At 52.3% G+C, this 26,820-nt stretch overlaps 8 protein-coding genes across 8 annotated transcripts; 3 read left to right on the forward strand and 5 right to left on the reverse strand.

Moving 5' to 3' along the window:
- Nucleotides 1-1,747: 1,747 nt before the first annotated feature.
- On the reverse strand, nucleotides 1,748-2,890 carry AYL99_09414 (hypothetical protein; the record flags this gene model as incomplete). Its single annotated transcript, XM_018840921.1, has 3 exons — nucleotides 1,748-1,795; nucleotides 1,855-2,029; nucleotides 2,112-2,890. 3 exons carry the CDS (start codon nucleotides 2,888-2,890, stop codon nucleotides 1,748-1,750), a joined length of 1,002 nt encoding a protein of 333 aa, XP_018689602.1.
- Nucleotides 2,891-3,384: 494 nt separating this feature from the next.
- On the forward strand, nucleotides 3,385-5,319 carry AYL99_09415 (hypothetical protein; the record flags this gene model as incomplete). The annotated part of the gene is made up of 5 exons (XM_018840922.1): nucleotides 3,385-3,578; nucleotides 3,665-3,940; nucleotides 4,004-4,179; nucleotides 4,233-4,600; nucleotides 4,666-5,319. 5 exons carry the CDS (start codon nucleotides 3,385-3,387, stop codon nucleotides 5,317-5,319), a joined length of 1,668 nt encoding a protein of 555 aa, XP_018689603.1.
- Nucleotides 5,320-6,172: 853 nt separating this feature from the next.
- On the reverse strand, nucleotides 6,173-6,778 carry AYL99_09416 (hypothetical protein; the record flags this gene model as incomplete). Its single annotated transcript, XM_018840923.1, has 1 exon — nucleotides 6,173-6,778. One exon carries the CDS (start codon nucleotides 6,776-6,778, stop codon nucleotides 6,173-6,175), a length of 606 nt encoding a protein of 201 aa, XP_018689604.1.
- A 1,793-nt stretch (nucleotides 6,779-8,571) lies between these two features.
- On the forward strand, nucleotides 8,572-9,078 carry AYL99_09417 (hypothetical protein; the record flags this gene model as incomplete). The annotated part of the gene is made up of 1 exon (XM_018840924.1): nucleotides 8,572-9,078. One exon carries the CDS (start codon nucleotides 8,572-8,574, stop codon nucleotides 9,076-9,078), a length of 507 nt encoding a protein of 168 aa, XP_018689605.1.
- A 2,037-nt stretch (nucleotides 9,079-11,115) lies between these two features.
- On the reverse strand, nucleotides 11,116-11,676 carry AYL99_09418 (hypothetical protein; the record flags this gene model as incomplete). Its single annotated transcript, XM_018840925.1, has 1 exon — nucleotides 11,116-11,676. One exon carries the CDS (start codon nucleotides 11,674-11,676, stop codon nucleotides 11,116-11,118), a length of 561 nt encoding a protein of 186 aa, XP_018689606.1.
- Nucleotides 11,677-14,099: 2,423 nt separating this feature from the next.
- AYL99_09419 (hypothetical protein) lies at nucleotides 14,100-18,338 on the reverse strand (the record flags this gene model as incomplete). The annotated part of the gene is made up of 3 exons (XM_018840926.1): nucleotides 14,100-14,420; nucleotides 14,730-18,066; nucleotides 18,145-18,338. 3 exons carry the CDS (start codon nucleotides 18,336-18,338, stop codon nucleotides 14,100-14,102), a joined length of 3,852 nt encoding a protein of 1,283 aa, XP_018689607.1.
- Nucleotides 18,339-21,052: 2,714 nt separating this feature from the next.
- On the forward strand, nucleotides 21,053-24,040 carry AYL99_09420 (hypothetical protein; the record flags this gene model as incomplete). The annotated part of the gene is made up of 2 exons (XM_018840927.1): nucleotides 21,053-21,436; nucleotides 21,488-24,040. 2 exons carry the CDS (start codon nucleotides 21,053-21,055, stop codon nucleotides 24,038-24,040), a joined length of 2,937 nt encoding a protein of 978 aa, XP_018689608.1.
- Nucleotides 24,041-24,611: 571 nt separating this feature from the next.
- On the reverse strand, nucleotides 24,612-26,515 carry AYL99_09421 (hypothetical protein; the record flags this gene model as incomplete). Its single annotated transcript, XM_018840928.1, has 2 exons — nucleotides 24,612-25,550; nucleotides 25,613-26,515. 2 exons carry the CDS (start codon nucleotides 26,513-26,515, stop codon nucleotides 24,612-24,614), a joined length of 1,842 nt encoding a protein of 613 aa, XP_018689609.1.
- Between the last annotated feature and the right edge of the window lie 305 nt (nucleotides 26,516-26,820).

Consider the following 26,820-nt stretch of genomic DNA (forward strand, 5'->3'; position numbering starts at 1 on the left):
TTAAAGCTACTCGGAATCGTTTGAGCTATCTATTTCTTCGGCCTCCGGACATGTCCTTGCATTATGGCCGGCCTTGCGGCAGATGCCACATAGCGGTGAACCGGTCCGACACCGCTTGGATGGACCCCTCTTTCCCTCTTCGTCGCATCCCTCTTCCTCTATAACACGCTTCTCGGCCATCAAATCCCTTGCCTGGGATCCTCCAAGAACCCCTCCATCTTGTAGGCGTGTTCTTTTGGCCCTCCGACGCTTCGAAAGGGTCGAGTTTGCCTTCTCAAGATGTTGTACCTTGTCTAGGATTAAGTCTAACTTATGAGAAATTGCCAGCATACCCTTCCAAAATTGTTCGACAGCGTTGACGATATGGGTTGGAGAGCTTCCCTGGTGATTAGTAATCTTGCCTTTGATCAGTGTGGACTGGGAAACGGCCTCCTCTGTGGTCTGAGGGGTCTTAGAGCCCCAAGGTTCGGGTGTTCCGTTAGAGGTCCCAGGGAGCGATGGTGTCCGTAACTGCACATCTAGCTTGGAAAGACACAGCTTCTGGGTCTAGAGGGATAAGACCAGCCCCTCTAAAACCCCCTAGGACGTTTTCCTCGGTCATTGTGTCGGGAAAAAGGGGCGTTAACGTGGCTCTCGTGGCCGTCGAGTACTAACATCCGATACGCACCCATTCAACGGGATTTTGAGTGCTTGTCGAAGTGCTGTAGCCATTCTAGCCCTGTCTCGTTGGTCGTCCACCCGTTAGAAGTCGTTTTGACTACCCAGCCGTCCGGAATCTGGCCATTAGCGAACCAACTGGTAAGGTGGTAGCGGCCCTGAACCACTAAAAAAGGGTGGCATCGTGTAGCCGTCGCCGGCGACACAGCAGATGGCCGTTGCCCATTCCCGATTACCCGGCTGGATACTCTTTGGCTTCCCAACCGGATCTGAACGTGTAACGACCGTCTTAGGCTGGATTATACCCATTATAAAGCCAGTCTCGTCGAAGTTATAGAAGTCGCGGTCGTGGATACCGTATTTGTCGCGTGTATTCTTAGCCAGCTGAAACTAAGCCTTTAACGCGTCGGGATCTTCGCAGAGGGCTCACTGGTAGTCATAGTCGCGAGAAAAACGCTTCCTTAGCTCAGGGCGCCGGTTAACGAAGCGATCGGTCAGGCGTCTCCCCAGACCCTTTCGAGAATGGACATGTCCTCCATGAGTCACAAGGGAGGGCTAACAGAGGACTATATAGATCTGGTCTGACCCATAGTCTGACCCATGGTCTGAACAGATGTAGTCAACTTCGTTAATGATCTTACCCATACGTTTGAGAATTGATTAGCTTCGCTCTAGTATATCAGGACTCGCTCTGTACTATAGCAATCTCTTGTAGATATTTACACTATACTTCTACTTGCCAAGGACAACCCACCTTGGATCGCGGCCCTCTCGGAGCGATTCATAACACATGAAGGGTGGATGAGGGGATATTATAGAACGAAGCGGCGCGTCGGATACCTAATCCCGGGGGCGTTCGAATCGCATTAATCGCGAGAAGAATCTGGCTTTCGTTTGAAGGAAAGGGCATTATTGTTAGTGGAAAAAACGCGTCTTAAACTTTGGTGGTGGTGGTGGAGGAACAGTGTCCCGCTCGATGGTGAACTACGTTAGATTTATATAGTAATCGGTATTTGCAATCTCCTGGAGATCGGTGGCATTGTATCTTTGATTTCAGAATAGCACTCCTTACACATGATTATCTTAAAATCTATGGTCTAAGTAATAGCTTTCCTGTCGTCTTCCTGCCCACAAGGTCCTAAAAATCAAATATCATTAGCACGTACACACACCAAAGATGACCAGCAAAAGTCTTACCATGTGTGCCTGTGCCACTTCTGACAGTGGATAGATCTTGTGAACGAAGAGTCTCAACTTTCGCTCCCTGATCAATTGGAAAAGCTTGTTGCAGTAGTACTCGTATTCCTCGCGCGTTTCGATATATCCGAAAAGCGTTGGGCGTGCAATCTTGACGCATTTGAGGGCAATAGTGCTGAGACAAACACTAGGTCAGCGGGCTCGGATTCGCACAGATGGACTCGCAAAGAAGAAAAGCTTTCATCATCAACACTTACTGTAACGTCATCGGGGGTACCGGTCCGCTCGCGTTTCCGAACCAGATGATGGTCCCTTTCCGCCGGACGGACGCAAGACTGCCTTCCCATGTATCTTTCGCCACGGAGTCGTATACCACATCGACACCCCGTCCACCCGTTATAGTCTTGACCTCTGAGACCCAGTCAACACCTTCTTTGCGGTAGTCGATAACGTGATCCGCTCCTAAGCTCTTCACCAGTGCGACTTTCTCCGGACCACCTGCCGTAGCGATGATTGTCGCACCGAGGTTCTTCAGGATCTGTGTCAGCAACACGCCCACACCCCCTGCTGCAGCGTGTAGCAGGACCCAGTCGCCTGGCTGGACCTTATAGCTCTCCTCGACCAACGTGAGCGCAGTGAGGCCGGGTAGAGCGCATGCTCCGGCATCGTCTTCAGAGACACCCTCCGGCAGTCTCATGACTTTATCGGCCCTGGCCGCCGTATATTGGGCGTATCCATCAGTGCCCAGCCACATCACACGATCGCCCACTTTGTAACCATATTTCTCACCACTGGTGTTCGGACCGAGACCGACCACTATACCGGCTCCCTCGCGGCCCAGGATTTCCGGTTTCTCAGACTTGTAGAATCCGCTGCGGTAGTAGGTGTCCACGAAATTGACACCGGAAACGGTGTTCTTGATCAGGACTTGTCCTTCTTTGGGTGTCGGTACAGGAGCATCGGTCCGGAAATCGAGGACGTCAGGCCCACCGGCCTCTTTCACAATAACTGCTTCTTGAACTGAAGGAAACGACATAGCTTCAAGATGATGGGGTTTCACAACTTAGAACTCCGTCTTGTGCTCCAAAAACTTCGCACTCGAGTGATTCCAGAAATACTAGGGGTTGGAGAAGACGTTCGACTGGCAGCAGTCATTCGAAAAGGCTACCTTGTATGCAACATATCCGACATCGGTGGTAGCCTTGACGAACCATTTTACAGTTGACATAGAGAACAGGTTGCAGAAACCCCGCTGTAGCATGCTGAGAAATCGTAAGAGTTGTAGGTGCGGACGTTGTGCGGGAAGGGTGTCTCTGCGGAAACCGCGGACTTTATCATTAAAGCCCTACCCTAGCCTAAGACATGAAAAAACTCCATCATCACATTTGCGTCAGTTTCGGTCAAGACGAAGACCATCACCGCCGAAGTCGGATTCGTTATAACTCGACTAGGCTCGGTGGCAGCTTGTCGGCGCCAACTCCTTCTCCATTAGAAGCATGTCGTAGCAGCATCATCCCAGGCGCGTGTGAAATGGTGGAACACACACTCGAGCACCCTTCTATTGGCTCCATTAAGGGCATCAGGAAGACTCCTGGGGTCGTTCAATACCTGGGAATTCAATATGGAAGTTTAAAGAACCGATTCTCGCGGGCGCAGTTGGTAGTAAATCCACCAGCTGATCACATTTGTCGGTCCAGAAATGTTATTGATGCAACGAGAAAAGGGTACGTCAAGCCCTCTGTTTAGGTTATACTTGTAGTCAGGAAAGCCGGGCAAGAGAACCTTCGCTGACTGACCACTTGCTGTTCAGGCCAAGTCACTTGCTCCCCCCTGATGCTTGTGAGGACCATCAGAAGACAATAGTCCAGAAAAACCTGCCCATTGAAGAATGGGAACAATCTGATACCGAAGGCCTGACACTCAATGTGAGTGTACCAATAGATGGTCCGAAGAGCCTCCCAGTCTTCGTGTTCGTCCCTGGTGGAGGCTTCACAAGTGGCAGCAGCAACTATCCAGAATATGATTTGGCCAACATCACGGACTTGGGTGTCCAGGCAAATATGCCTATGGTCTCCGTCGGGGTGAAGTAAGTGGCTTTCGTATTCGCACCAGCGTGTCTATCGAAAGCATCTGACACTTCGTCTAACAGTTATCGTATTGGGGCTCCAGGGTTTATGTACTCGTCAGCCTTGCGAGATCAAGGTTATCTGCCAAACAACGGATTGGCCGACCAAAGACTGGCATTTACTTGGATCAAGCATAACATTTCCGGCTTTGGTGGCGACCCTGATCGCGTGACATTCGTGGGTGAGAGCGCAGGAGCAGGTATGTCAAAAGCAATCAAGAGAGCTCGCTGAACACCATCTCATTTCGAGTAGTCTCGGGATGGTTCCACTTACAATCGCCCGAGCCACTTTTCCATCAATTGGTCGCCCTGAGCGGCTCCTCGTTCTTGAAACCAAGACCACTTGCATTGCTTGAGAAAGGCTTCACCCTAGGAGCGGCGGAACTTGGTGCTGCAACTGCATCCCCAGAAGAGCAAGTGAGGAAGCTCGCTGAGGCACCTAAAGATGAATTCATTTCGAAACTCGGCAGGAAAATCCCAGTTGGACCATTCGAAGACGGCGACCTTGTCCGAACGCCCCCGACGTTTGCGGATATCAATGGCGAGGAAAGGAACATGACGAAACTCTTCCCTGGCCTACGGCGTTGCAAGAGGGTCATCACGGGCGATTGTCAGATGGATGTGAGTTGCCGATGTCTGAAGTTTTCAGTCGCAGGTATCAAGAATTGACTTTTGTATTCCCCCAGGGACTTGGGTTTCATTCACGATTGGCGCCTCGAACAGACATTTTGCCCCAGACTTTGGCAGAGTGTCTGCACAGCGTCTTTGACCCCATCGACACGAATATTGCACCTGCCATTGCATCTGCTTACGGACTTGACGTCAACGCCAGGATTAATTCCCTGGAAAGTACCAAGCCCTGTCTGGACTTTGCCGCAGACGTGTTGTTTGCACTTCCAACACGCTACTTGACGCGAGCTCTTGCGGCTGCTGATGACAGCAACAACAAGGTCTACCTCTGCCACTTCAATTGTCCAAATCCCTGGGATGGCCCATGGAAAGGCCATGCCACACATGCACTTGACATAATATTTGCGCTGCAGAATTATCGAGGTTATCTTTCAGCAGGACAGCAGCAGTGCTCTGAGAGGCTTGCGAAGGACTTGATTGCTTTTGTCAATGGTGAAGAACCTTGGCCAGCATACGATCGGCACCGCCCGGGGTCAATGGTTTATTTCGCCTCGATGGAGGCCGAGCGGGACGCTTCAGAATACATACGAACCCTGGATCCGGCGAAGACAGGGAGGAAAACTGACCTTGTGGACCTTGTCGGCGAAGAGTCTCTGGACAAGCTGGTGCAAGCATGCCAAATGTTCCTCGTGGGCCCATTGGTCAAGTGAACTACGAGACTGGAAGTACGATGAAATGATCAGTCGAGGTCGGCATGAATCAGGTCAACCGCAAAGGTGCAAAGCACGGTGTCGTTGGGTAGTGCCCCTCTCTCCTCTCTCGTACGTAGTCAGAGATAGCCCATACCAAAAATTCATTATTATGGCCACTTCGCCTACGCTAGTTTTTTACGCGTCTGCTCTGCACCTCAACAGCCACAGCCTTAGTAGCGACGACTTGGCTAAGTCGCCTGAAGCAATCAGAAGACGTCCGTCACGGTTGTGCCAGAATCACCAATAAGAAGCACTGATACTACGTTGTGCCGAAAGGCCTACGCGACTTGGAAATAGCTCTAATAATGTAATTGAAGTAATTGAAAAGCTTTGATTCAAGTTCAAATGGATCCTCTACTATTCCCCGAGTTCCCCCCTCGGCAACGCTTTTAGCTATTGATGCTCAATGGCACTGTCAGGACCTCCACGTGATCGGGAGCTGACAATAGAATAACTGGATGCAATTGAATCACTAGCTGTATGATCCTATAGACAACGACTCAACGCTTAAGGAAAGAAGTCTCCTCCTCCTCGATCCAGGTGGGAGAAGCTTCTTAGACTTCTCTTTGATTGAATCACGTGTCTCCATATTTGCGACGCGCAATGCTGCTTCATTGCCTCACATATGTTTCACATCCGTCCATCCTGTATGACTCTCACCCGATTCGGGTGGGAGCCATACCCAATGCCAAGATGTTTCGATTGTCAGTCCGTCTACCAAGTCCGCAGGCAGGAGGCAGAGGCACCCCAAAGTTGTGTTCGATAAGTTTCAATGAAAAGTCTCGCAACCACTACAGTCGAAGATCTGTCCTCAGAAAAAAGCCGCTTCCGGACTAGCGATGAATGAAAAGGTATGTGCCGCATCGAGCGGATGGCCTCTGCGTTTCACCGTCTGCTTAGACAAGATATGCTCGAACAACGCTGAAGATCCTTCGTGCGACAGAACACCGGGAGTTTCTGTGAGACCAGGAACTACCACGTTGACTGTGACTCCCGCTCCAGCTTCCACGGCAGCTGCCCGTGGAAGACCAATCACACCTCCCTTAGATGTCACATAACTGGATAACCCTGGCTCAGGACTCCCAAATGTGGACGACGCTGTGTGGATGATACGACCATATCCAGCTTTCTGCATGTGTGGGAGAACTTCGCGGGTGAGATAGAATGACCCGTCCAAGTTGACAGATATCGTGCGTCGATATGCGTCAAGAGGGAAGCCCACCAGTGGATGAAACGGGTAGACGTCAGCAACGTTGACCAGGACGTCAATCTTCTGATACCTTTGAATCGTGTCCTCGATGGCGTTGGACACAGACTCTGCATTTCTGACATCACAGTGATGGGAACCTGCTTTGTAGCCGGCTTCATCAAGTGAACGTCGCACGTTCTCGAGCCTCTTCTCATCAACGTCGAACATAACTACCTGAGCTCCCTGTTGAGCAAAGAGCCGAGCAGTTGCTTCTCCGATTCCTGAGCCAGCTCCAGTACGACAACAACCTGGTTGGCATATTTATCAGGATACTCCTTGATTGGTGGCACATGGACGCCGTTCTCCTGTTGAATGGAAGTCATTGGTCCGAACGAAGGCTGTCTGATGGCGATGTGCTTACCGACAGTCTAGGATATATGGCAACAGTCAGTACAGTCTCTGAGTCTATGCCTTACTGTTGTTGTGCACGGTATAGCTCAGTGAGTTCCGCAATGTCATCAACCCAGGCTTCGGATTCAGATCGTAAGATTGTACGGAACTGGCGGACCGGGCTCAGAGGCTGGATCGGTCTTTACTCCAGAACAGCGTCTACCACTTCCCCCGCGAGTTCGCCAATTCATCTTTCTTTGTCTAAGGTTTGAGAATTTGCGGATTGCGGGATGCGGGTTGAGGCGAGAGATTGCGGGTTTGCGGAGCGGATATGATGGACAAAAGGTTTCCTTAACTCGCCCAATCAACAGCGTCATTTATGTAATACGAGGATAAGTGGCACCAATGTGTCAATAGCTAGCTGATCATTGGCAGTCCGATAGGTACCCGATCGGGACTTGTTCTACAGGAACAACGGCAAGCCATGCAATGTCTCTCTTCGACCCAAGTGTGTCAAGCATGATCGCCAAAAAATGCATTCGTGGTCAACCCCTTACTACCCCAGCATTGCTCCACACCTCGCTTGTATGGCAGTAACGCGGGGAGAATTCGTAAGGAGCGACGTGCTCTACAAGTGAGCATGATACATAGTATCGATGGATCCTGGCGCGAGCTGGAACTGCTTTATGAGACATACACCGATGCACTTCATGAGTTTGTTGTTTGACGGTACATAACGCTGGATGCCGTGTCCCGGAGCATCATTGCCGTGTTTATCTATAGTGACGCACAGGAAGTCCCAAGGCTTGACATTTACTCAACCAGCTGTACACTCTTGCAGAGACATTAAGCTTGTTCACTTACAATTTCGGGTAGACAAGTCGTGTCTCAGTCCTTATGATATTGCCAAAGAGTGTCGTGGGAATATTGCCCGCAGACTCCTCGAGAAATGCCTGGGTCAAAGAGAAAAAGCCTGAAGCTTTTGTACTCCTAATCTTGGGGTTGGTCATTGGACGATTTCTTGTAAAGGTAAGTGATACCTTTCAGAGGAGTTGGCATATTGCAGTGACTGATCCACGGGCACAAGACCATCTGGAATATTTTCTTTCGCCCCTTGAGTTCCGCCCCTGGGCCATGGCTTGGACGAGTCTTCCAAAGCTATATGATACCAGCGACAGCTAGTCTGCGTAGAGCTCAGGTACGACTTACGAGTGATTTCCAAATTTTGGGGGCTTCAGCTGATGAGTTGTGGAAAGACCTTGAAAATGCTTCATGATGTCTACGGACCCATTGTGCGGGTGAGACCCAACGAAGTCTCCATTCAGGACTAGACAGTGTATCGGCAAATTTACAACAACAATAATTCCAGAAAGAGTTCATTCTATGACGGCTTCTCTCTGACTGGACGCCACTTGAATGCGCTCTCCATGAAAGACCACCGCCAACATGCAGCTTGCAGAAAGATCCAAAATCCATCCTACTCCCAGTAAGCAATACTTTTCAACGAGGCTCTCATCATCGAGAGAGCAGAAGGTTTGGTTCGGAGGGTAATCAACAACGCCCTCGAGTCTGCGTCGAAGAACACAGCCGACGTCTACGTGCTGAGTGGACTATTCAGTCTGGAAGTCATCATGAAATGCGCTTTCAATCGGAGCTATGGGGATTCCGTCAATGGAGACTCCCCTACGCTGCTGAGAGCCATGGACGACAGCGCGGTCGCTGCCTCCCTCATAACGAGCTTGCCGCTCCTCAGCCGTAGAAACGGTGTCTGTTTGCCAGGGTACCCCGGCTATTGCTTCAAGCAGTTCGATCTCTGGGAATCAATCACTGCTTCTCTTCTGAAGAGGTTTCAAGACGAGGAAGCAGAGTCGGATTCCACAACGATGAGATTCATGGTGACACCGCTACTGCTCAATGAAGATACCTTTCTGGGCCGGAAACTCACACAAGATGAGCTGATCGAAGAGCTCATAACTGTCACCTTTGGCGGCAGTTTGCTGACCGGATCGCCATTCACACCGGCGTCCGCAATCGGCTCCCAGCCGTTCTCCTCCGCTTCATCAAAGACTTCCGCCGCGGTTTTCTTCCTCTTCGATATTGGGGAAATAGTGAGCAGAGCAAGAAGCGCCGAAGTGTAATAGGAGATCAAAAAAAGACGAGCGTCGAGAGAAAAGGAAAAGTAGACGATTAAAGAGGGGGGGTTAAAGTACGACGAAACGTAAGGAAGATACGTTTAGATAGTTAGAAGATTAAGTAGAAAGATTAATTTATATGAGAAGTGAAGGGAGAGCAGAAGAAAAGGTAAGGATCGAGCGAAATAAGAGGAAGAGAGGATAGTAAAAAGAAGAGAGGAAGAGAAGTATTATTCTATAGAATTAGGGGATTTAATTAACTCTATTTAGTAACGTATTGAGCTGGGGCGAGGCTTCATGGCCAAAGGCGATGCCTCTCCCTGCGGCGGTAGGAACACATACAACACAACACAACACACACAAATAAGATGGATTGGTTGCTTGATTGTCTATCTATCTGTGCTTGTTACTCCTTATGTGTGATGCCAAAGCAAGAAAAGAAAAAGGCTCTCCACTTCACCCGTCCAATCAGGAGCCACCATTGCCTCCCTGTACAATGTACAGGCACGTGACCTGATCCTTCCCATTACAGTATAAGAGTAAGGTATTCTCTTAGCGATCCTCTTAGGGATTTTACCTTTTATTAGAGTCGAAACGGATCACTATAATTATGATCGAGTAAAGTTATTACGAGGTTAAATATACGTAACGTTAACGCTAGTAGAACTAGAGCTAAAACGAAATCCTTATCGATATATAAGGGAGTATAGTAGAAGCGAGCTAAAGCTCTAAGAGAGCAGAAGGAAGTAGAAGAGAGTAGAAGAGGGAGCGCGAAAGAGAGGAAGAGAGTGGAAGAGAGCGAACGACGGAGCGAGTAGACTAAATAGTTCTTAGCGGGAGAGTAAAGCGGCGGGGTGTTAGTTAGCGAAAAAGTCCGAGCGACGACGGTTCGGGGATTATCCTGTTGAGCGAAGCGAAAACAGTATTACAGGGCAACTTCGTCAAAGAAGCCGCGGATTTGATTGGTGCGGAAGAATATTGAGATCCGATTGGCTGTTTTTTGTAACGTCACGTGCCAGTTAGCCTTTGACCAATAAGGTGAGAATACGGACAGCGATTTTCATAGCGTCTCTATCACTATCACTACCACTGCCACTACCACTGCCACTACTACCACTACCACTACCACTACCACTACCACCACTACTACTAGTGTCTCGTGCGTAGTATCAGTGCGTAGTGTGTAGTGCCAATACGCAGTGCGTAGTCCCAGTGCGTAGTCCCAGTGCCAATGCCTCTCGTGCGTAGTATCAGTGCGTAGTGTGTAGTGCCAATACGCAGTGCGTAGTCCCAGTGCGTAGTCCCAGTGCCAATGCCCAGTGCCAATGCCCAGTACCCAGTGCCCCGTACCAGTACGCAGTGCGTAGTGCCCGTGCCCGTCTTTTTTCACCTTCACTCTTTTCGCCACGCTTAGCAGGTCGCCTTAGGGAGTCACGCGGTGAAAACGCCGCCCTACAGCGTATTTTATATATATATATATATGTATACACACTTTGATACCACCATACTACCTATGTATATATACAACACACGTACACACACATATGTATGTATATCAACACATGCACATATATAGCTAGACACTTTACTTGGCGCACAGGAACTACAAGATAAGACATTCCCAAAAAACATATGGATAACTATGCACACAAACAGACACAGACTGATGTCGAACAATAACGATGGATGGATGGATGGATGGAGGGAGGGATAGATAGGTGATCAATTCATTAGTATTCCTTGTGGGGACCTCCTTACCCATGTTCTATATTGTGAAAAACAAAACGCGCTAAATGCTGCTGGCAAGATCGTATATGTACGAGCACACAAAAAACAAACCCCTGACTTCTCGGGGCTGGATTTCCATTACCTATTTTCTCCAGAGTTTCTCTCTCGAAAAAACAATAAAACCAAGAGTTGCTAATGCGACATGATGCTGCTTTTCGGGCATTGGATGACATTCCTCATTCCTTTGTCGTGCACGTCTTCTCTGACATTTCATCTCGGCACCTCAGTCTCCACCTTCCACAACCTTTCCACCACTTAGTTTCTCAACAGGCGAGCAGTGCCCGAGGGAGGAGGGCAAGTGCCGCCAATGTCGGCAACCCAGGCAGCGGAGTTGAACTCGGTGTGGATGGAGACAAGTTGCCAGCCGGTGGGACCGACGACGGCATCAGATCCCTTCTGCTCGGCCTTCAGGATGGTGATACCTGAAGTAGGGTAGATCTGTTGACCAACGGCACCAACCCATCGGAGGACAATATAACCATCGCAGGTCACGACGTCGGTGCCGAGGACGGTGAAGCCGATGGGTGGCTGAGCGCCTTGGCCGGCGATGTATGCCTGGGCGCTGGGAAAGGTAGGCCCACCAAGAGGGATCCCGGCGATGTAGTTGATCGAGTCCGAAGTATCGACAAGCTCAGGGGCGAGCAGGTTCGTTGCGACGTCGATATTGAAGTCGGTGAGGGTGGAGATCCATTGGGTCTCAATCGCGATGGCGATCGAATAGGGAATGCATGAGCCACCGTCACGGGCATTGAGTGTTGGGGCAGCAGAGGCCAGGGCGGCCAAGCTGACGGGAGCGATGATGCTGGAGAAACGCATGTTGGCTGTTTGGGTGGTTGTTGGCTTGGGAAAAGAAAGACTTGTATGTGTAGGTTGTGGGATTAGTGTGTGGACTTGAGCGATAGTATTATATAGCTTCGAGGACAACGAGTGGCCTGGGAAAAAAGAGAGTGATTCTTCTGGGGAGAGCTGAACTGATGATCTGAGGGAGGAAGAAATTCACCTGTCGGAGCGGGAGGGCCAGTTCCTTTAATGCAACCGCGTTGCAGGGAAGCTGTACGTAGAACGAGGTACTTCGTCCGGTAGGCTGGCTGCCTTGCCTGCCTTCCATTTTTTTTTGGCTTCCATCATGTGGGATTGGGAAATGGATAGGAATAGCAGTGGCCGGTTGCGCTAAAGCTCTGTCGCTCCGCCCACTTCACTGGCTAGATTCCTTCGTTCCCTAATGTTGGCAGCTTGGAACGCTTGCCTCGTTTAGGGCAAGTTTAGGTTTGTCCAGGCTCTTTGCCCTGGCTTCATCCTGGTCAGTCATCCTGCGCCTGGGTGGGTTTCAGTGACGAGTGTCCGGCGACTCGGCAACCGCCTTGGGCTAGATGCAGGAACATCTCTGGCATCGGTCTGAGGTCAGCGTCCAATGGAGCATCGGGAACTTGTCAGCTTGAGCGAGCGTTAAGCCAGATGAGGAGAAGATGCCAAAAGACCTGAAGGGAATTTTCCGATGCGACCGGCGACGAGGGAGAGAGAATTAGGCGAGAGAGAGGGCTGCTGATGGCGGAGGCGCAGGGAGACTTTGAGAGGAGATCCCTAAGCCCATTCGAGCGTGAGCCCAGCCAGTCCAGCCAGCCCAGCCCGCGGCTCAGCACCTTGTTACTATCCTCGGATACTAGTTCGTGGTGTTGATGGTGCCATTGGCCACCCCCGCCTCTTTTCCTGCTCGCCGTGACCCGTATTCAACCCTGTCAACACACATGTCCACGGTGCCCACCGGGCCACCCATCGACTACTCTTGCCTGATCCTTGGCTCCATGTGCTGTAAAAAGCTTAGTTATACCTGTCGCCGAGCGAATGATGGAGAGGTCGGCCTAGTAGCCCTCGTGTTGGGACGCACGTCAGCCTCGACGGCAGCTCCGCTCGAGGGAGAGCCGTACAGTGATTGGGTGTATCGGGGAAAAGAGAGCTGTGGCGGATGTGGAGTGGATGGATGAGTTCCTTTGTGGTTGGCGGACTTGGAGGCTGGCTTGCTGGCTTGCTGGCGGTGGAGGGGCGTGCTGTCCTCCACCCTGGTCAGGTACCGAGGAGGCCTTGATACATCCATCAGAGCAATTGTTAACATGGAGTATGGAGTGAGGAGTAGATCATGTCGATGGCAATCTCGGTGAGAGACGCGTACGAGGTACTCCAAACGCAGAGAAGAGATTGTCAGGCACCTGTAGGACAAAGATCTGCAGAGCCGGGAGCACAAGATCGAGTAAAGATTTGCACATGGACTGAGCTTGCTGAGCTTGCTGAGCTTGAGAGCTGCAGATTTGTCACGCGGAGGAGCCACTGAGCCTCAAGCATCGGACTTTTGATCAGAAAGGAAGAAGCCGGACTGACTCTCCACACAATCCCGCATGCGGTCAGTCACACCTTCAATTTTGGTCACAACAACCATCCACGAACTCCTCCTCGTACCACCACTACTTACCAACCTGGTGTAGTATGACTCGCCAGGGACAACCACCTACATCACCCTCACATGCGACCCAGACCTCGACCTCCGCAACTAGTCCCTAGTCCGCCATCTCTACCGCGTAATACCTCGTACAAATCCAGCTCTTGGGCCGATTTGACCCAGAAAGGCTGTCCCGCCGGTGTCAGTCGATCACGGAGTTCGATACTTTCAAGAGCCTAGGCTATCTCCTGCGTCATCATATCGCCGTTCATTGCAGATCTGTCTCTGGTTGCGGCTACGTTCCTTTCCAGGCCTTGTACTGTATACCATAAGCCGCAAGCTGAAGAGGAAAGAGATAGGAAAAAAAAGGCTGCCCCCAAATGCTCACACGGAGCTCACCTTTCAAGCTAATGCAGGCCAGCTGTTGGTTCCTCGTCTACATGTATTGTCCGTCCACCGATACCTTCCCGTTTCAGTCCGGGAACGGCTCCGCTGACACGACTATACTTTTTTTATGTGCTTCTAGACCAACTCTGCATTACCTCGTGAGCAGGAAGTGACCAAAGTCGGGCGCCGCTGCCCCCCACTGTCAATGGGTACAGACATTACACCCCTTCAGTTCGACCAGCTTCTGCTCGGCGTTGAGCTGACAGCTTGGGAGTAGACAGACTACCGAGTAGAGCCAAGCAAAAACAGTTGGTGACCCGGGAAGCAGATGCTTTCTCAACAATCCCACACCCGGCCGCTGTGGTGGAGATCTCTTTTTGTGAGAAGCTCTCCGAGCTCCAGTGGCTTGTCGCCGACATCACTAACGATTTGGAGTGCGTGAAGGTGATTGTTCGCTCTCTTCTCCAGGTGTGATGAGTCGAACGCTCTTCTTGGAGTTGCTGAATGCTGATGTCCGCCCTCTGCTGCTGCCTCTTCTGCTGGGCAGAGTCCGTTCGTCGCCACTTTGAGTTGCCCGCTCTCCAACCAGACTGTTGCGGAGAGCCACTCGTGCCTTGTCGACCGCAGGGCTGGGTGTCGCTCTCAACAGATCTCGCTTGGTCGAGCCGCCCGTGCCATTCGCAGGATTCGGCCCCCGGATCAGTTTGGCTTCATCCTCTCGTCTCACTTGCTGCTGCAGGCGCTGTTCTCGTGTAAGCCCTGGACCACAATCGCAACCACAGCCTGACGTCGGACATCTCCCGTCGCTGAAAGGCTGACTGAACCATTCCATAAGGCAATGGACATGTCCTGAATGACCACATGCCTGGCAGAACATCCACATGGTTGGGTTATCGCCCCAATGCTGCGACCGGGCTCCCAGATCGAGACCTGCATGCTTCTCCACCACATCTCTGAGCGATTGGCAAATCGGGCAAACTGATCGAACCTGCCGACACCGTTCACATGTGCCCCTTTCTCCCGTCATGGGTCCTTGGCAATTGCTACAAACAATGGACAGAGTCCTTGAATCTCCGTTGCCAAGACTGCCACCGGCGTGCTTACTATCCGACGGTGATCGATAGATTCCTGGGTAATTGAATTCGACACACATTTTTCTCAACAGCGCTGCGGATTCAAACAGGCCCATCTGCCTCAGAAATAAAACGTGGTTCTCAAAGATCCCTTCGATGATCCGGTGCCCCAGTTGCGGCGTCATCAGTCGATCGGCGAGGCTGTCAGCAGATGCGCTCTCTCCTCGTCTCAATGTGCGAAAGCTGGCATGAAAGAAGTACGGGTGAACATGCATCAGAAGATGCGCCGCAAACTGACCCTGGCCGATGCCGTTATCCAGGTCGAAGGATACACATTGGCATATCAGTGGAAGCGATGACCATGCGAATGGCAGTTTTGGCTCATACCTAGATAGATCGATGGGCTGAAAATCCTGGTATAGGTACGTTTCATGGTCTAACTCCTCCATCGAGAGGCGGTTCAGTGATCCGTGTTCGGGGCGTTGATTGTCGTCACCGATGCCGTGATTTGTCGCCTCCACTCGAATGGGATTCGACGTATGGATTCGTGGCTTGGCCATCGAGGCTCCCTCCTCAAAATGGAAAATATCAGGGGACGACGATGCAGCCGTGTCTAAGTGCGAGGGAGGCGCAGATTCATGTGGTGGAACCGAATGCCATATATCTTTGTCTTTTGGAGATGACGCAGGGGGATGCTCTTGCCCGTCAAGCCCAAAGCTCATTTCCAGTGGTGTTTGGACCGCAGACACTCCGATTTCGCGCTGGTACGCCGAGCTACCCATTCCTCGTATGGGACCGGGCCTCCTGTCGTCAGCGTCGTCCGAATACGACAAGTCATAGTCATCGTCTAGACTAGAGACCGGTTCCTGTGCCGAGTGCGCTGTAGATCTCCTCATGCCTGTGCGAGAAGAGTCAAATGACTGTCCAATTGACCTGGACCGATGCGAACTGTCCGTCGATACCGAAAACATCGGGAAACTCTCGTCCGAGTCGTGCCTGCTTTGCGAGGCTACGTTTGTTGTCGAATCGGCCAAGGAGAATATAGGTCGAGCTTGGATGCGATAGTCGCGTAGTGCTGCTCTACGATCTTCTTGGGTGCGAGTTTGGCTCTGTTTCTGCTCGACGAAGAGCTCGGGTCGTGGCCTCTTCATTGGTGAGACCAGCGAGCCAGGATGTGGTGAGGGTTTCTTGGAAGCTTCCTCAGCTCTGACCAGCTCGGGAGAAGAAGTGTCTGAACTTGTGCTTTGGTTAGGAAAACTGATCAAAGCTCGAGCGGCTGCGGCTGCTGTCGAGTGTGAACTCAGGACCGACGGAGGCAGAGGTGCAATATTGTCCAGCCCCTCTTCGGTGGTTGAGAGAGGCCGTCTCTTTAGGCTCGGCGGAGGTGAATTCGGTAGTGGTTTGGCCAACGGTGTTGTCATGTTCGACGTGCTATCCATCTCAGATACCTGTTGCGGGCGGTCTCCCGCAGCAATACCCTTGAACAGGCTGCTCATGAGTTTCTGACTCTTGCTATCCGACTTTGTGATGAAGCCTCGGTTTGGAAGTCCAGCCAACGGAGAAAGACCAGGGCGATGTCCTCCTGCTCGAAAGCTCTCCAGAGTCTCCCGTCGCCTTGCGGCGTCCGCTCGCCGGCTGGCACGATTCGCGTCAGCCCAATCCTTGAGTTCTGGCACAATCACTGCTCCTAGAATCCGCCAAGACTGTGCCATACGATGCATGGACACTGCATCACACGCCGCGGCGTTCTGGTGGAAAGCATTCTGCAAACGATTGAGTATTGTGTCTGGAGAAGACTTATTATCATCGGCCGTCGCAGGCGTTGCGTAGTGCGAGGCCAAATATTCCACAACTTGTGGCTCGGCTGCTACACCGGGAATATAGCCAGTTGCACCCACCTGGTTGTTGTGGAACAGATCTTGGTGGTTGAGGACGGAGGCATCTAGTGGGAGGATTGGCACTGGCGGTCGATCCTCCATTGACGATGGACTGTTTGTGTGAGATTTACTAGACCTCGAGGGTACGTTTACACCTTCCCGTCGACGGAAACTTGTCCCAGCTGTTGAATCGAGTCCTCCTTCGTCATCTGTCAGACTTCGGCTTGCTGCCCCATCGTCACCGCTGCTTAATTTGTCTGGCGGCACATTCAAGAAGCCTGCTGCTGCATTGTCCAGAAAAGACACTCGTCGGGTATCTCTTTCCTCGGAAAATGTGTAGTACTCTCCGTCCGGGAGGAATGTCGAGGTGCATGGGGCAATTTGGTTGTAGAAGGGTACTGTGTGCTTGATGTCCCACTGGGTGAAAATACCCTCGTCACCCACCGTCCATAGTAAATCCTTATCCGCCCATAGGAGATCGTTAGGAGGTATGCTATACCTGTCGAGCTCTCGAAACGGCAGGAGCGGCCGCCGGAGGTCCCAGATGTGCAAGCGAGGGTCGTCGTGATAGTACGAGACGGCGACTTGGGTGCTTTGCCAAAAGGTCGATTCTCCGGATTCCGGTACATCGGAGGCGGGCCTCCACCTGATATTCCTAATAGCGTGGGGTGCTCTGAGCTGGAAGACAGGCTTCTGGCGTTTTCTGTTGGTCTGAAAATCCCACACTCTGATGTACTTATCGAACCCCCCTGATACAACGTGACGCCCGTCTGGGTGGTAGTCTAGGGCATAACAGGCCTTCTCATGTGCGTTGATACTCAGCAGGGGCGAGACAGGTGCACGAGCATCCCATTTCTGAATGACGCCTCCATCTGCACAGACGGCGAAATCGAATGGGTCGTTCGGAGACCAGCGAACATCTCGAACTGCACTGCGCACTTCGAACCTGATGCGGGACTTGTTAGGCTGAGATTGCCTCAAGTCCCACAGACGCACCGACTTGTCTTGGCTGGCGGATAGCAACAGATAGCCGGCATGAGGATCAAAGTCTAGCTTGTTGATTTGTCCTGTATGCTCATGGAGCCATGCCCACTCCGTTTTGGGGCTGGGTGCATTCAGGTCGTACAGTGCAATGCGACCATTCGTAGCTGCCGTCGCTATAATGTGGTCCCAGTGACCTATCGACCATTTGACGTCTCTTGCCGGAAGATATTCCCGCCGCTTCTCAGCGCTATCCGACTGCGTAGAAGAGTGGGCGGAGGCGTATGAGCTGATGGACGCCCGAATGTTTAGGTCTTCCGTGACCTTGCCATCGTGGACACGCACTGTCTTCAGGATCTCCTTTCCAGCCAAGACCGCGTGAGTCCTTTGGCGGTTGATATCGACGGCGGCAATGGGGATGCCCGTGCGATGGGTGGCCGTTCGGGAGGAATGCGAGCTGCTGGTCGAAGTCAGTCAATGCATTCGCGAACAACAACAATATCATTATCAAGCGAGCAGCCAGCCATGCCTGTACGTGTGTATGCCAGTGATTCGACGCAGACCGCCGTCACGATCGCCCTGCGCTGTACCTCCATGCGACTTGGAACCACTATGCTTGCCCCAGGGTGCAATGATTCTCTGCAATTGGCCCAGCCGGCCTGGCGGTAATGGAGGAGCTGGCGGAGGAGGAAGAAGATTTTGCGACTCGGAGGAAGCAGGATCAGACATGCTCTCCTGTCGACTCAACGATATCCGCGGCTATCCCGAATACCGATGACGAGAGGGTTGCTGACGACAAAGGATGGGCTGCGCTCATGGCTGTCGGGTCCGGCCATCATTGGAGCGGATAAAGAGCGCGAAACTCTGCGATGCTGCACTGTGGCTGCAGGCCGGATATGCAGGATGAGAAAGCGACGGCAGAGGAGATGCAGATGCAGGAAAGACCAAAGCGAGGGCAACCAAGAGGCATTGAGAGAATTGTAGGAACTGGTAACATGGGGGGCGGGAGCGAGTGGTTGCAAGGCTGGAAGTGGAGCGGGTCATGGCAGAGCCTCAATTGGCTGAGCGAAGACGCTCCCTGTGCGCAAGCCTGGCCGAGGTGGCGGCGCTTGGGGTGTTCGGGGAAGCAAGCCTGTAGTCAGAGTTGCTGCAGGCTCTCGGCCTATTGCTGCGGCTTCCATGGTGCCTAGCGAGCTAAGGGCGGTGCCTAAGTATTTGGCCCCGGAGCTGCAGCTGCAGCTGTCTAGGTACATACCTGGCTGGGAAGGTTACCTTTAGGTAGGGAGATAGGTGAGTGCTCGAGGTGTGTTTGCACCTTTGTACCTACAGGTTTACTTTTAGATTCAGAGGCCCAGGCTGCGTTTTAGATGAGATTTCTGGGGCCTGGAGTTTCCCCTTGTCATGATTAGCTGCCCTACCTTACTACAACTAGGGAGCCACTGTGCAGCCCTCTCCAATACGGTTAAGACAAGTGCTTTCCCTTTCCCTATAACCATTCAGTTGGTATACAAGCTAAAAAGTTAAAGCTCCTTGTACATGAGCATTTCCGGCAGCACCATGGACCGGGGGGTTGCCAGAATGGAACCTACCTACATACCTATCCATGCCCGGATTTCTAAGACCTAGACATCCGGACGAGTCGCCTGGACTTGGGCATGAAGATCCCGTCGCTGGTCCCTCGCCATTCGCACGGTCTGAGGTTGCTAATGTGCGTGTTGGCAGCGACTACTGTACCTAGTAGATATTCGACTTCGGATGCAGAATTCTTGGGAGGTTCTGGCTGGCGGTGAGTGACTTTTTGTTCTCGTTTCTTCCTCATTGCCCATTCCCATTCCCATCCCCATCCCCATCCATATCCACAACCACGGTTTCCTCACTCGCGACGCACATTTCCACCCTTCGGATGTCGAGCAAAAAAAACACTGACTGATGTCTGAATCAACATCGTCCCAAATCCAAATCAGCATTTCCTTTCATCCTCCGCCTCCTAGTCAATCAAACCACGCGTAACTAGCGAGAACATGTACCTCACCATCACCTCTGTCAGTTCCCCCGTACCACGCTCCGATGGATTTGTATATTTGCCTCAGCATCACCCTTCGGGACCGCCGTCCTTCTTCTCTTCTCCCTCTGCCAGACATCAATCACCATTTGTCAATCCAACCAGTTGCAAACTGCCCCTCTGTGTCTTCCCGTCAACGCAAATCGGGCTGCTCTCACATCCACCTCACCTATTTTTTTTCACTTCTGCTTTGCCGTCGACTTGGTGTCCGAGTTGACCTCTATTTGCTTCCTCGTCTCACCAGACTGAATTCTTCTTCTCAAACATCACACACATTTGAAATCTGACGTCTGACACTTGCAAATCTTTCTGTATGCTTTGAGAGACGCACCACGTATGCGTACTGTGTACTGCGGACTGGCACGCTAGGCATCGGGACCACCTGCGCAGGTCCAGTGACATATTTTAGCTGCCATCCACTACTTCCCTCTTCCGCCTTCCCCTCGAGCTCCTCCACCCAACGACAGCGCCGCCAGACTGCCGTCCCTACATAGAGCCTCCTTGGCTGCAAGACAAAGTCCCCACCATCACCGCTACTAGGTACTGACTCCAACGCCCGTCCACCTGAGCCGTTTGTCTCGGCCCATCTTCAGCAGGCAAAAAAGGACTCCAGGCTTTCATACTCAGCTCACGGGCCATTACCGGACCACTTGCGTCGGCCCAATCACTACTGCGGCTTGTCACGCGACAGGCGCCATTTGCGAAGAAAGAGGTGAACTTTGATGTGCCAGATCTACTGCCAGCTGAGTTGAAACCCCTTCTAGGCCCTTGCAAGCGGCCTCCGAAGGGAAAAAGGGACAACACGCTAGTCAGCGACCTGCACACTGCACACCACACCATTCCCGCAATTGCACGAGACCACAAGACCAACAGACCATAGACCCCCCCGCCCCAGCTTTGTCGCCTCCCAGATCGCTCCCCCCGGCTCGATCGCCACCAGCAGGCCAACTCTCGAACTTACGTCGTCATTTTTCACACGTTCTCTCTCAACACCTGCAAGCATCACTTGCCAAACGACGACAATCGCTAAATTTCCCTCCTCGACATCTTTTCCTTTCGTTGTTGTAATTGTTCCTTCCGTCTTTCGCTCACCCCCTTTAGCATACGTTTCTTTCTTTCCAGAAAAAGCCTCCGCCGTCTCTCAAACTGCCCTGTGGCTCTTAGGAGTGGTCTTCGATCGACCGAGGCAGAAGAGACAAGCGGACTCCTCCGGCACTCTTTGGTCGACGCGACGGCGACACCGTAACGAGTCCAGCGAATCCTATACTTGCTCACCTGATAGAGGGCGGATCCTAATATTTGAATTGCTTAATTCTGGGCGGCCTTTTCGATTTACTTTGTTTTACGAAATTCTTCGTTGCGGGCGAGGGACTGGGTGAACATGCCAGCGGAGCCAGATTGGAGTGCAATCCAAGCCTCTCTGCGGGTGTTGAATGTGGCGAAAACGATTTACCCTGCGATTCTTGTCGTCGTTTTTGTCGTCGCGTTCGTCTACCATGGCATCAAGACTGCCCCCGATGATGCGGGCAAGGTCAAAATTCGCCCCATGCGAGGTCCGGGCGGACGACCTCTCCCAATCCGAAGGAAGTCCGCCAATCAAGTGAAGGAAGCTGCGGCGGTGCAAGACCTCTCACCGGCAGTCAAGAACGTATTCAAGGTCGGCCAGGTCATTGTCATCTTGACCTTTTTGGGCAATGCGGCGATCTTGCTTTTTGAGATCTTGCTGAATCGAAAAGACGAGTGGTGGCCTGGGAAGAATGCCGTGGTATGTTCTCGTCCGCTCAGCATCATCTCAATCCGTAACTCACGATGTTAGATCTATGTCATCGCGTCAACGTTCCTCTGGCTCGTTGTCTTCATTTCTATCCTGGATACGAAACCCTCCCCAAACTCCGCCCACTTTGTCACATGGCTCTGCGCGGTGCCTCTGGAGGTCGTTATCGTCGCGGCTAGTCTCCGAATATATACCGCACCCCATCACGAGCCCCGGGTGGGCAACCAGCAAGGAGGCAAGTATAGGGAGAGAATTACGGGATGGGAGACGCTCGAAGTCGTTGTCAATCTTGGCCGACTCATTTTCCTCCTCGGCTTGTCAGTACTCTTCCTTGCCCTCAAGTTTAATTGGGATAGACCCAAGGAGTCGGCTTCAGCCACCCAGGATGAGAGGAGCCCGTTACTCGGCCGCGACACTGAAGCCGGGGTGCGCCCAAATGGTCATGCTCGTCATGGAGACGCCCGAAACACTCCGTCATCAGAACCCAAGGAGCAAGTGGACGCTTGGGCCAAGCCAACTGAAGTTCCAAATATTACTTGGTTTGCATATCTGAGAGGTTTCCTCTTGCTGATACCATATCTCTGGCCTAAAAAATCCTTCAAGCTACAACTTCTTGCGGGTAGCTGCTTTCTCATCATGATCAGCCAGCGAGTTATCAATGTCTTCGTCCCTGTCATGGTAGGCAAAATCACCGATGCCCTCTCCGGCGATGACGGCCGTGGAGTTCGGGCCCCTTGGTTGGATATCGCTTTGTACATCATGTTTAGATGGCTTCAAGGCTCGCAGGGGATCCTCAGCGCAGCTAGGTCGATACTCTGGATTCCTGTCGAGCAGTACTCGTACCGCGCGATTTCAACAGCTGCCTTCGAACATGTGCATGGTCTGAGCGCGGAGTTTCACACGGGAAAGCGCACTGGCGAGTTGATCTCGGCTTTGAACAAGGGAAGCTCGATCAACTCATTTCTCGAAATGGTGACTTTCCAAGTTGGCCCAATGGTTTTTGATCTTGTGGTCGCGGTCGTGTACCTCACCATCAAGTTCGACGCGTACCTGGGCCTGGTTGTCGCCATTGTCACATTTCTATACATCTATGTCACCATCCGTCTTGCGTCATGGCGAGTCACCCTGCGCCGAAACTACGTCAATGCCCAGAGAGAGATGGAAGCAGTGAAAAACGATTCCCTGCACTCTTGGGACACGGTGAAATACTTCAACGCGGAAGAGTACGAGTTTAACCGGTACAGATCCTCGATCAAGCTCATGCAGAGCTTCGAATACTGGGTGGACGTCACCCTGGCCTACATGAACACGGTGCAGGGTGCACTCTTCATGGTTGCCCTGCTGATCGCCAGCTTCATTGAAGCCTTCGAAGTTGCGCAAGGTGATCAGACCGTGGGCAACTTTGTGCTTCTGATAACCTACATGGCTCAGTTGCAGGGCCCTTTGAATTTCTTTGGGACTTTCTACCGGGCGATCCAATCCAATCTAATCAACGCGGAGAGGATGCTGGAACTTTTCAAAGAACAACCACATGTTATCGACCGAGAAGGCGCCGAGGAGCTGGTAGAATGTTCTGGCGATATCATATTCGACAATGTGAGCTTCGGTTACAACAAACAGAAACCGGCCCTTGACCGACTGAGTTTCCGCTGTCCGCCAGGGACCACCACCGCACTTGTTGGTGAATCGGGTGGTGGTAAGAGTACTATCATGAGACTGATTTTCCGCTACTATAATCCAGACTCGGGGCAAATCAAGGTCGATGGTAAAGATGTCCAAGATATCACCATTGACTCATTGCGAAGATTCATCGGCGTTGTACCTCAGGATTGCAACATGTTCAATGAGTCGATCATGTACAATCTTCGATATGCCAACCAAAACGCCACGGATGAAGAGATATTCGAAGCTTGCAAAGCGGCCTCGATCCATGACCGAATCATGGAGTTCCCCAACGGCTACGACACAAAAGTTGGCGAACGAGGGGTGCGCCTTTCTGGTGGGGAACGTCAACGGGTTGCGATAGCCCGAACGATCCTCAAAAACCCTCGCATCACCATGCTTGACGAAGCCACTGCAGCCCTCGATACGGACACGGAGGAGAGAATTCAGGAGTCTTTCAACACTCTCGCTGAAGGACGGACGATGATCATCATCGCCCATCGCCTCAGCACCATCGTAAACGCTAACCAGATCCTGGTTCTTTCTAATGGAACCGTGATCGAAAGCGGAACGCACGAGGAACTCATCGCCTTGGGGGGCAGATATGCAAGCATGTGGCGGAAGCAGTCAAGAGCCGAGAAGGCCGCCGCAGAGGCTGCCGAGCTAAGAACTCGAGCGAAGAAGGCGTTGGAAGAGGCAGAGGCTGACAGTGCCAGTGTCAGTGAAGAAGAGGTCGAGCAATCCAAGAAGCGCGACAAGGGCCAGTGGTCCAAGGGCCATAAGAGGGTCAATTTCAGCGAAAGCAGTCATCTGCGGGCGAATTGGACAATGGATGAGCACGATCGAGACGGTGACGACCGATCAGACACCTCCCAGACGGGACATGGGGATGGCGGACACGGCCATTCGGGAAAGCCTCCGGGCCACCCTTGAGATGACATGATCTTATGCTTGACTTACCTCTGAGCAACTGCAAGCTGTATCCGGTCAGCTCGATACGTGCCCTTCCATATGTGGCCATACATCTTATTCGGGTCTTTGGAAGGGTGTTTATTTGTCTATTCTTGATGTTTTCTTTAGAGAGAGAGGTCTTGAACAAATGTGCGGTTGGACGAGCGGATGACGCCGGCCGCGTGAAGGTCTCACGACGGACTCAGGGTTGGAGAGAGCGCCCTGGTAGGCGGTACAAAAGTCTTTTGCTCCTCTTATTTTCTCCTTCGGATGGATATCTTGGGGCTGTTCAAGATCTCCTCTTATCTTGCTCGCGCAAGCACACAGGAAAAGATGCAGGAGCCTCGCGGCCTTATGGGGGAATGGCAGAATTGGGAATGAGGATCATATGTGTGTGTGTGTGTGTGTGTGTGTGAGAGAGAGAGAGAGAGAGAGAGAGAGAGAGAGAGAGAGGGAGGGAGGGAGAGGAGTGAGTGATTCTGTGATTGTGTGCGTGCGCGCGTGTGTTTGTGGGCGTTTGCTTGTCTCTCCATCGCGATCGAATCAGCGTACACTACACAGATTGGACACATGCATGCCATATAATAGAGGGGGAGGGGGAGGGAGTATCCGTTACGTCGTCTGAGTCGTCGTGGTCCTCCTCCTTGATCGGGACACGGGGTTTGTGCCCTCGTTTGGGCGATGCTGTTGCTGTTGATGTTGCCTCTAGTTCCTTTTTCCGGAGCCCGCCTAGCCGACCGACCTTTCTTTTTGTCGGGGTTTGCGTTTCCGGGATCTCGTCGCCCTTGGACGCCTCCCCTGGCGAAGGCGAGGTGCTTCGTGACGATGGCCTTGCGACTTGTCTCTTCCCTGCCAGGCGGCCTAGACGGCTCTTTCCATGGGCAGGTGTTGAAGGCCTTGCTGGACGTGGAGGTGGAGATGGGGATGGTGATGCGGTGGACGATAGGTCGTTCAAATCGTCATTTCCTTCCTCGGCTTCAGCTTGGTCTTCCTCGTTCTCAGGTGTCTTGGAAAGACCGGCGGCGACACGTGGATTGCGGGAAGGTGGGCCCTCATTGGATGCTCTCCTTGCGGAAGAGGTGGATGACCTTGATTGCGAGGGTGAAGGTGATGGAGATACTTTTCTTGATCGCAGCACGCCGAGTTTGGATTTTGGCGCCGGGTGGCCGCTCCGAGTCTGTGGTGCGGCTCGTGTTTCGGGTACTTCGCCAGCGACATCGTCGTCCTCCGAAGCCGTCGCAGTCTCTGTCGAGGTCGTGGAAACTCGACGACGTGCGAGGGATTTATTTTTGGCGGCAAGGACTGGATCTGGCGAGCGCTTTGAGGCGCCAAAGGCTTTCGTAGCATTTCGTCTACCTAACCCACCGATGGTAGAGAGTTCTGATCGTTTAGGGACGGGCTCATCTGCTCCTCCCGTCTCCTCGTCCTCTGTTGTTCCATGTGTCGCCGTTTTCGTACCTTTGAATTTCAGGTGTGGTGGAGTCGCTTGACGCTGTTGACATGTCAGTCAGGTATGGAGAATGAACATGTGTTAGGTTGTGTCGTTCCACTTACCTCGAATTCGTCATCCGTTGACTCGCGATCTAGATCCGGCTTCTTCTGTGTAGCATCCATTGACGGCGGCGACCCGATTCGGCTCTTGCCGGCATCGTTTCGGTGCGGTTTTTCCGTCGACGGAAGATCTTTGACCCAGCTTTCATGCTCAGCTTTACTGTGGGCGAAGCATTTCTCACAGCCCCGGACGAGATTGCTCAGCCCTGTCCGGTCTGCTCCCTCATAACCCTCATCATTGGCAAATTGCCTCGTCCATGATTTCTCGTCGAAACTCGCCATTCCGGGAACATGCTTTTTGGCGTCCGCAGCCGAGACATGGCCACCCTTGCGCGAAGCAAAGCCGGCAATGCCGGGGAACACCAAACTCAAGTCCACGGCCGAGTTGCCAACTCGGTCGAGCAGGCGCGAGATGATGTGATCCTTCTCCTTGATGATGCCGAGCAAGGAGTTGATCTTGTTCTGGGAGACGAAGACTTCATGCAGGCTGGGGCGAAGAATGCGTTCTGCCAACTCCGACGCTCTCTGGGGTTCGAGGGTGAAGGTCCACTCGAGGGGTCGAAGCGGGCGAGGGAGATCGATCCTCGTCCGCAGCAGCAGCGTCTGCGAGTTCCCACGGCCATCGCGGATGATGTTGCTTTCGCCGTCTCTCAGGCTCTTGCGGATTTTGGAGAGCAAGACTTCGAACTGGTCCACCGAGACGGACGGGTCGATGCTGGTCTGTTGCCGTGCCGCGGCCGCCAAGATGTCGTATCGATCCAGCGAGCATTCCCAGATGGAGATCAGGTCGGTGAGCAGCAGCGTGAGCGACTGTTCCTTGGTGGAGAAGGAGTAGAAGAGCTTGGGGCACTGGCGGCGAGCGGTGGTTTGCAGCTCTTGCCAGCCTTCACAGGCCGAATCTGGCATTTCGGGAATCCGACGCTACTCACATACTGCTGCCGAGAAGGACTTGAGGGCTGCCTTGATGCGTCTGGTGATGAGGATGACAGGAGGCCACGAGGCTGAAGTCATGAATGTTTCGTTCTCATATGCTCAAAGCACTAGGCCAATTTGGGACTAGCCCCGAGAAGTCCTATTCACACGACAATCGAGTCACGCATTGTCTCTCCTTCTTATTAACACTCAGACACTTTCTAAAACAGCTTGCACACTACCTCAGCCACTAACACTACGTCTCCCTTGCTTGTTTATTGGCTAGATATCACATTGCA

The sequence above is a fragment of the Fonsecaea erecta genome (genome assembly GCF_001651985.1).
Source record: "Fonsecaea erecta strain CBS 125763 chromosome Unknown Scaff9, whole genome shotgun sequence".
NCBI classification, from domain to species: domain Eukaryota; kingdom Fungi; phylum Ascomycota; class Eurotiomycetes; order Chaetothyriales; family Herpotrichiellaceae; genus Fonsecaea; species Fonsecaea erecta.